The sequence below is a fragment of the Salvia splendens genome, chromosome 12, assembly GCF_004379255.2.
Source record: "Salvia splendens isolate huo1 chromosome 12, SspV2, whole genome shotgun sequence".
Taxonomy (NCBI): domain Eukaryota; kingdom Viridiplantae; phylum Streptophyta; class Magnoliopsida; order Lamiales; family Lamiaceae; genus Salvia; species Salvia splendens.
The window spans coordinates 20,240,714-20,249,400 of NC_056043.1; the positions used below are offsets into that span (position 1 = coordinate 20,240,714).

General features: G+C 38.6%; 1 protein-coding gene across 2 annotated transcripts; it reads left to right on the forward strand.

Annotated features, from left to right (window-relative positions):
• The first annotated feature begins 1,435 nt into the window (after window positions 1–1,435).
• On the forward strand, window positions 1,436–7,351 carry LOC121757311 (cyclic nucleotide-gated ion channel 2-like). 2 transcript variants are annotated; one of them, XM_042152853.1, is made up of 7 exons: window positions 1,438–1,761; window positions 1,842–2,436; window positions 5,466–5,681; window positions 5,756–6,018; window positions 6,132–6,243; window positions 6,321–6,644; window positions 6,718–7,351. In XM_042152853.1, the coding sequence occupies exons 1-7, from the start codon at window positions 1,715–1,717 to the stop codon at window positions 7,201–7,203; spliced, it is 2,043 nt and encodes a 680-aa protein (XP_042008787.1). In that variant the 5' UTR covers window positions 1,438–1,714; the 3' UTR covers window positions 7,204–7,351. The 2 variants fall into 2 exon arrangements, with proteins under 2 accessions (XP_042008788.1, XP_042008787.1); XM_042152854.1 differs by lacking the exon at window positions 5,466–5,681 and having other exon boundaries at window positions 1,436–1,761.
• Window positions 7,352–8,687: the final 1,336 nt, after the last annotated feature.

Sequence of the window (8,687 nt, forward strand, 5' to 3'; positions counted from 1 at the left end):
TTATTTTCTTTCAGTATCGCGTTTGTTATTTGTTGTTGCATTTTTTATTGAATCGCACCTAATTATAAGAATGCATGAGTTATTCGATCCAAAACACATTAGTATCTCGATTGTTCTACAAAGCCATTCATGTTGATTGCATGTCATAAGAAAGAAACGTGTTTTGTCTACAATTTAAATCAAAATTATAAATTACTTCACTATATTATTTTTTTTAGATTTTATGTGCTCTTAAGTCTTACCTTTGGTCTTGAATTGAAGAAAAAGAAAATAAAGCATAAAGAAAGACAACAGGAATATTTCGTGATAAAGAAGATGATTGCTCAATTGATTCAAAAGTAACACGAAGATATATGTGTTGAATAAAGGATCTAGAATTTAGCTAGCTAAACCTAGTCAATAAGTATAATATTAAAATATTTTTTTAAAATAAATTAATATTTAAATAGCACTCTATCTTATTTTGTGCACGATAGTTCAGTTCTTCGAGTACTAATATTCCGAAAAATATTATCGTTATCCAAAACACCAGAAATTCTTTAGATTGTGATAACCATTACCCACTGACAACTTAAAGCAATGTCTAACTAATAATTCTGGAAAACTCATCCTTCAGTCCGCAGCAAGAAGAATTTATCTTATTGAAGAAATCTAATGAAAGAAATTCTCAAAAATTATGCACTAAATATATACATATTTTGTTTAATGAGGAAGATTGTGAATTTGAAATTTTCAGATACTATAAATATATTTCTACCTTAATCACAGAGAAGCGCATTTATGTAAAGTACACATTCAATTAAAATGCACAAAATCCTTAATTTTCGGAAATATTAAAAAATGACAATCATCCCGATTTGGTGCACATATTTAAATTTATCATTATTCTAAAGCTAGATATTACATACAATTTCCATTTTCGCACGTCACACAAAAATATATGCATTCCATTTTTGGAAAATTATATCAATTTAATAATATATGTCTCACTATCTACTAACACTACTTCAACTATCATTATCCTCTTCTCTCTTACTTTACCATACCATTTTCCTCATCTATCTTACTTTACCAATTTTGTCTTAATTTCTGTGCCATACTCATTGCCCATATTTTTATGGGACGGAAGGAGTATAAAACTTAGATCACATTCCACTAACTTTTTCTACCAACATTTATTTATAAAGTTAAACAATTTCATAAAATCCGCATCAGTCAAATATGAGACATTTAATCCTGGACGAAAGGCATACTATATACTCATAATAGAATAAAGAGTCATTTTTACTATCTAACTCACTAAAATATGTAGCTATTTGAATAGGGTAAATTGCAAAAAGAAATTACAAAGTTTGATGAATCAGGCGACTTTAAAAAATGGTCGATTATATTTCTAACTTGGCAATTTGTCCATTTGAATAATATGAGTACTTCCCTATAATTTATTTACCCACTTATCATAGCATAGCAATTACCAAGTACGTGAGAATCGTGGGAAGAAGGTGGAGCCGTAGGTTCGTCGTCCTCTTCCGTGGATGGGCTGGCAAAATTCATACACACAAAAAAGACAATCTCAGTATTTATTTTTAGAATTTCTATTTTCCTCTTCTTAATATCAAATTTTGGTGTATTTCATCACCATTTATACCCCATTTTAGCATCCTCTTTCCAATATTCTCACAACTCCTCCCATGGTTTCCCTCACACTTCCAACATGCCCCTTTCCGACATTCCAAACCCCCATCTCTCCTCATCACCAAGGCATCTCTCTCTACAATCTCTCATACTCATAGTATTATTACATAAACACTTCATAATTAAATTATTATTCTCCAATGCAGGTGGTTTGGAATATTCCGACAAGGATCAATGGATTCGCACAACAGAGACGGCGACGGTAGCGAGTGCTTCGCATGCACGCAGGTCGGAGTTCCGGTTTTCCACTCAACCAGCTGCGACCGCGCCAGCCAGCCCGAGTGGGAGGCATCCGCCGGTTCCTCCCTGCTTCCGATAAGGGACCGGACCGGCGCCCGTAAACCGGATCTCCAGCCCTCCCGGGCCGGGCGGCTGTGGAGCGTGCTGGACCCGCGGAGCAAGCGCGTGCAGCGGTGGAACCGCGCGTTCCTTCTGGCGCGTGGGTTGGCGCTCGCGGTCGACCCGCTCTTCTTCTACTCTCTTTCGATTGGACGTTGCGGCTCACCGTGCTTGTATCTGGACGGCGGCCTGGCGGCGGCGGTCACGGTGCTGCGGACTTGCGTGGACGCTGTGCACCTCTGCCACCTGTGGCTGCAGTTCCGCCTCGCTTACGTGTCCAGGGAATCACTGGTTATTGGTTGTGGGAAGCTGGTGTGGGACGCACGCGCCGTCGCCCGTCATTATCTCCGGTCGCTCAGGGGCTTCTGGTTTGATGTATTTGTGATCCTCCCAGTTCCACAGGTTAGTTACCGGCATACATTTAGCCTAGATTAAATAATTGTATAATTTTTTATGTTTCTACTTATAATTATACATTGTTGAGTATGTATAATTAAAATTTTAACATAAAAGGAAATGCCAGTAAATTTGATTTTTTCACTACATTCAATATGAAAAGTTAGAAACAGAGGATATGGTCCATACTCTATAAACTATCTTTCTCATAGGGATTGTTTCCTAGTACAAAAATAGGTAATGAGTTTGTTAGGCCATCCACAACGCTGTTCCTATACCGTTCCTATACCGTTCCTTAAACCACTATTTGAGGGCCCCACTGTACTTTTTTACTCCATTCCTTAACTAAGGAACGGAACCTGCAACCCACCGTTCCTTAACCGTTCCTTAAATTACTATTCATTCAATTTCATTTTTTTTTATTTCCAACCCAATTCAATTTAAATAAACACACATTAAAAAACAAACACACTTTATTAAAAAAACACACAACATTAAAAAAAATTACAACTTAAACGTAAAAAATAAAAAAGCACACAATTAAAATCCTAAAAAAATAAAAGTACACAATTTTAATAATTTCATCCGTCAAAATTTGCCCAAATGTGCTCAATTAGATCATGTTGGAGTTGGGTGTGGGCACTAGAGTCGCGTGTCCTTGCACGAATAGATAACCGTTCTTGTATAGACGGATGCGCTCCACTTCGAGGCGGACTACTTGCGGTTGAGCTTCCGGGGGATTCGTCGTCGAACCAATTTCCCGCCTCGGGTCCTTCGTCTTGGACAATCATGTTGTGCAAGATTATGCACGTATTTGTTCATAAGGATCCATTAGTTTGATTAAATTTGGGAGAAGGAAAATATAGTTGATTTGAGATGAAAATTGGGGTGGAAATAGAGAGGAATAGATGTGTGTTTGTGATTGGAGTATGAAATATGAGTATTTATAGAGTAAATAAATAAAATAAAAATAAAAAAAAAAATAAAAAAACGGATATAAAAAAACGGTCTCATTACCGTTGCAAATTTTTTTTTTTTTTTATTAAATTCGAATTTTTTTAAAAAAAATTAATTATTGCGTCACCGGACGAAGCCCACTCGCGGGGCAGCGAGTGGGCTGCACGCGTCGAATGGGAGGCCGCCACTGGCGGAACGTTCCGTTCCGCGTTCCTCCGGAACGGAACGCGGAACGGCATAGGAACGGCGACGGCACGGAACGGCGACGGAACGCACCCCGCAACGCATGCCGTCGCGGAACCGTTCCGCCGGAACGGCATAGGAACCGCAACGGCACAGCGTTGCGGGTGCCCTTACAAATGTACTCCTTCATCACATAAGAGCATCCGCCCGAGGCATTGGGCGCGTCATCGCCCGCCCACTGTGGGTGCGCGGATGATACCCGATGCATCGTCAGCGCCCTATAGATTGTCCGTCGACGATACGCGGACGATAGGGCATCATCAGCCCATTGTGGGCGACGCGAATGATGGCGCGGACGATGCAACGCGTTTTTGTTTTTTTTAATGTTTGTCTATTTAAACCCCGTTTGGCAAGGCGACCGCGCCCCACGCTCGAGGATTACCGACGGGCTTCAATGGGGTTCTGTCTAGACAAGTCTCAATGCGCAACCAATAAGACCATGCTCAGCTCATAAACGACATGGTTGAAGAAGTTTGGGCCCATAACCGCCGTTGTTGAGAATGCGTATTTTATTAAATTCTTATTGTAATGTATTAATTTTAAATGAAATGAAGGTTTTTTTTTCCAATTTTTATAATTATTTAAATATTCAAATAAAGAAAATGCTTAGGGCGGCCTTTAGGGCGGCTTATAGGGCGCCACACTGCAGGTGGAAGGGTATGAGGATAAAATGCTGACGTGGCGATGCATAGGGCAGGCTTTAGGGCGCCCCATTGCTAATGCTCTAAATCTCCCTCTCTCCTCCAATACGATCGGACACGAGTTTTAAGAAATATACTTGTAAATAATGTATAAGAAAAAAAAGTTAGTGAGAGGTGAGTTAGTTTTATAGTGAAGTTTAAGTGAAATAAAGTTAGTAGAATACATAGTTTATTACAAAAAAAAGTTAAAAAAGCAAATAAAATATTTATTTTTAAAAAAACGGAGGGAGCACTTCTTTTTTTATTTTTCTCTCTCTCTACATTATTACTGCATTTTTCATTTTTTTTTCTCTCTACATTATTACTTCATTTTTCTTTTTTCATTCTCTCCGTTAATATATTTACTTATTGTTCTCTGTTTATTTAATATACTAAAGTACATTTCTTGAAATTCCATATCACCATTGAAGTATAATATCTACCTTATCATAAAGGGAGTATCATTACTAAGTGAAGTGTGCAGTAATTTAATTTACTGCCAATTAGTGCCGAGTAGTCTATCAACATCACACGTTAATACGTGTAAAACAATTATTGGCTTTTTTCCTATTATATTTTGGAGGTTAGCATATGGCATTAATAAGCTACTCCTATTTTGGTTATGTCCTCTTTTATTTCAGCTTCTTATAAATGGAAAAGAAACATACCTTTTTAGTAAGGTCTATATGTCAGTTAGCAGTATAGGGTACTAAAATTCTTTAATGATTAACTTGATTGTTTGAGCTATATTTAAATTCTTATCATGTGCTTGAGATTTTCTATTCTACTTTATAATATCTAATTCTTGTATTATTTACAATTTTTAATATAAAAAATTCTCTAATTCGAATATCTTGAATATTACGTTAATTTTGTACGTTCTTGTTCGATTTTAAAAGAAAGGCTTCCTTTTTAGCACAAGATTTTATAGCGTTGTTTTGTAAATTAAATTAAAAGAGAATAAAGTTTGTAAAAGAATAAAGAAGAGAGAATAATATTTTTATTTTATAATTATTACATAAAAATAGAAAATAGATATTAAAAATATTTGTACTATTGTTAGCTGACAATGACTCATATTATTGGACACAAGAAAAGAAAAAAGATATGAAGATGCCAAATTAAAAATGTTGTTGTTGTGCAATACATTTACAGGCAGTATTCTGGTTGGTAGTGCCAAGATTGATAAAAGAGAATGAAATACGTGAGATAATCAGGATTATGCTGCTCATCTTCCTCTTCCAGTTTCTACCGAAAGTGTATCATAGTATCACTTTAATGCGAAGAATGGCCAAGGTCACTGGCTACATTTTCGGCACCATTTGGTGGGGTTTCGCCCTTAATCTCATCGCCTACTTCATCGCTTCTCACGTACTAACCGTCCTATTCCTTCCATGCCTTCATTCCAATATTATTATAAAATTAATGTTGATATTTATTTACAGGTCGTCGGCGGCTGTTGGTACGTTCTCTCTATCCAACGCGTGGCCATGTGCCTCAACCAGCATTGTCATGACAATCGATCCCTCTCGTGCTCTGCTTCGCACTGTCGACCTTATGCTAACGCCACGGCATCTTCTTCTCTGTGTTTGGATGTTGATGGACCTTTCCAGTATGGAATTTACAAATGGGCTCTTCCAGTTGTTTCTAGCACCTCCATCGCCGTCAAAATTCTTTATCCTATTTTCTGGGGATTGATGACCTTGAGGTACAGTGTTACGGACTCAATATCAAACAAGCATCTGGTGTGAAAATAAACTCTTTCTTCTAATAGACTAGTCTTTTGGAATGAGTTCTTCTGTTTTAAATGATTGGTTGTAGCACTTTTGGGAATGACTTGGAGCCGACGAGCCAGTGGCTGGAGGTGATGTTCAGCATCAGCGCAGTTCTGAGCGGTTTGATGCTCTTCACTCTGTTGATTGGTAATATCCAGGTGATTCTAGAATGTTCGAGAAATATAGGATGATAATTAAGTTGAAAATGATGTTTGATTCAAAGAATTTGGAATAGGTGTTTCTGCACGCTGTGATGGCGAAGAAGAGGAAGATGCAGATAAGATGCCGCGACATGGAGTGGTGGATGAAGCGGCGCCAACTTCCGTCGCAGATGAGGAAAAGGGTCCGACGCTACGAGCGCCACTGTTGGTCAGCCGTCGGAGGTGACGACGAGATGGAGATCATCAAGGACCTGCCAGAGGGGCTCCGCCGTGACATCAAACGCTTCCTATGCCTTGACCTCATCAAACAGGTGCCGTTGTTCCACAGCTTGGATGATTTGATTCTCGACAACATATGTGACCGTGTTAAGCCCATTCTCATCTCCAAAGGCGAGAAGGTCTCATTTCTCTCTCACTCAATAAATTCTAATTGCTCAATTAACATATATTCTGACCTAAATTTAAAACTAGATTATACGAGAGGGAGATCCCGTGCTGCGAATGGTGTTCGTGGTTCGTGGTCGAGTGAAGAGTAGCCAAAACCTAAGTAGAGGAATTGTGGCGACCAGCTTAGTTGAAGCGGGCGGTTTCTTCGGGGACGAGCTTATGTCATGGTGCCTTCGCCGGCCGTTTTTGGATAGGCTGCCGCCTTCGTCTGGGACGTTTACTTGTGTCGAGTCAACGGAGGCGTTTGGTCTTGATGCGAACAACCTTAAGTATATTACCGATCACTTCCGATATAAGTTTGCGAATGAGAGGCTGACACGAATGGCTAGGTATTATTCCTCGAATTGGAGGACTTGGGCAGCGGTCCACATCCAGTTAGGCTGGCGGCGCTACTTGCAACGGACGCGCCGTACTTTGGCCTGCACCTCGGCTAACGGGGACAGTCATCGTCATCTCAGGCAGTGCGCAGCGATCTTTCTAGGCATCCGGCCTCATGATCATCTTGAATGAGATCGAAGAGATACTCTCTTGATTGTGAGTATTGAGAGATCAATGATCAAACCAATTGTAAGGAGGGTGAGAGAGTGTTTGTGTGTATGTTATGACTCTTGTATAACATCTCAAGTCGGTCAATTAAAAGTCAAAAGATCATCATTCATTGGAGTAAACTTGAATTTTGACATCTATATGGCAATTGTGATTGTTGACATCTCAAGTTAGAGCTGAAAACTAAATTCAATTAATCATTTTTCCATTCAAATATCACCATCATTCCACGACATTTAAAAAATTCATCATTTTTCCATCCAAAATCAACAATTTCACAAAACAAATATCACCAAAAATTAACAAAAAAGACTACAATTGTTTTCTAAAGAGTTGTAATCAATCATTGTTCCCATGTGTTGGTGCGTTCCCATGTGTTGGTGCGTTCTGACTCCCTTGTGTTGAACTAACTTTAACAACATTGCTTTGAATTCTAGAACTTAACGTGCTTAGAATCTCCTTGTTCACATGCATTACCTTATTGTGAGAAGACATCTGCATCATATACATTATGTCAGAATATCACATAAATTTTTCAAAAATGAGCTTTAACAAAACAACTTAAGGTTAATCAATATACCCCCATACAAATGTTTCCACTCTCCTCAAAACCAATCACTCCAACTCCTTTCCTAGCTAATACCATTTCCTTCACTTGACGAGCATTTGCAGAGATCGACACTTGTGGATGCTCTTTTCGTGTTCCTCGACTCAAGCCTGCTAAGCTATCTTGTTGTGGAATTTTCTTTGCAGGCCTTCCCCTTTTACCCTAGTGAATAATATATAGAAATATAGCAATTAATATAGTTATATAAAGTTTCTATAGGAAACTTCACTACCTTTTCCTTAGGCGTTTTTTCAACTGGATCGTTATTGTATCCCCTACTGTTGTGCCCTTGTTGGTGACACTTTTGGGAAGTCATTTGCACTCCTGTCCTCTTTCTTTTTTAGGAAATTTAGGATCTTTTTCCTCATGTGCTCTTCTTCTCTTTTTCTTGGGTCGACCAGGCATTTTTCTTATCACTGGAGGCTTGACATTGGTTTCTTCTACCTCGGGCCACATTCTCTGACCCCTAATGGGTTCTAATCCCACCCTATAGCACTCAAGATATCTACATACTGTATAATAATCATCGACAAAGGTAGTTACATCTTCATTTTTGAACCTTAACAAGCTACACCATGCACACACGATATTCTTGTCAAATCCCAAACTCTACATGTACATGTACGGTCCCCGAGATTCATAACAAACTTATCATCCTCAAAGTGAACCTCAAATTTTCCACCTAACACAGGATGTGCTTTGTGTTCTCGACTATCAAACTTTAACTTTTCAATTATTCTCACAATATTGGGGTAAATTCTTCCCTGCACACTTGACGTATGTAACCTGCTTACTTGTTATGTCATGAGAGTGCATCTAATTTCCTCAAACATGTGAATTA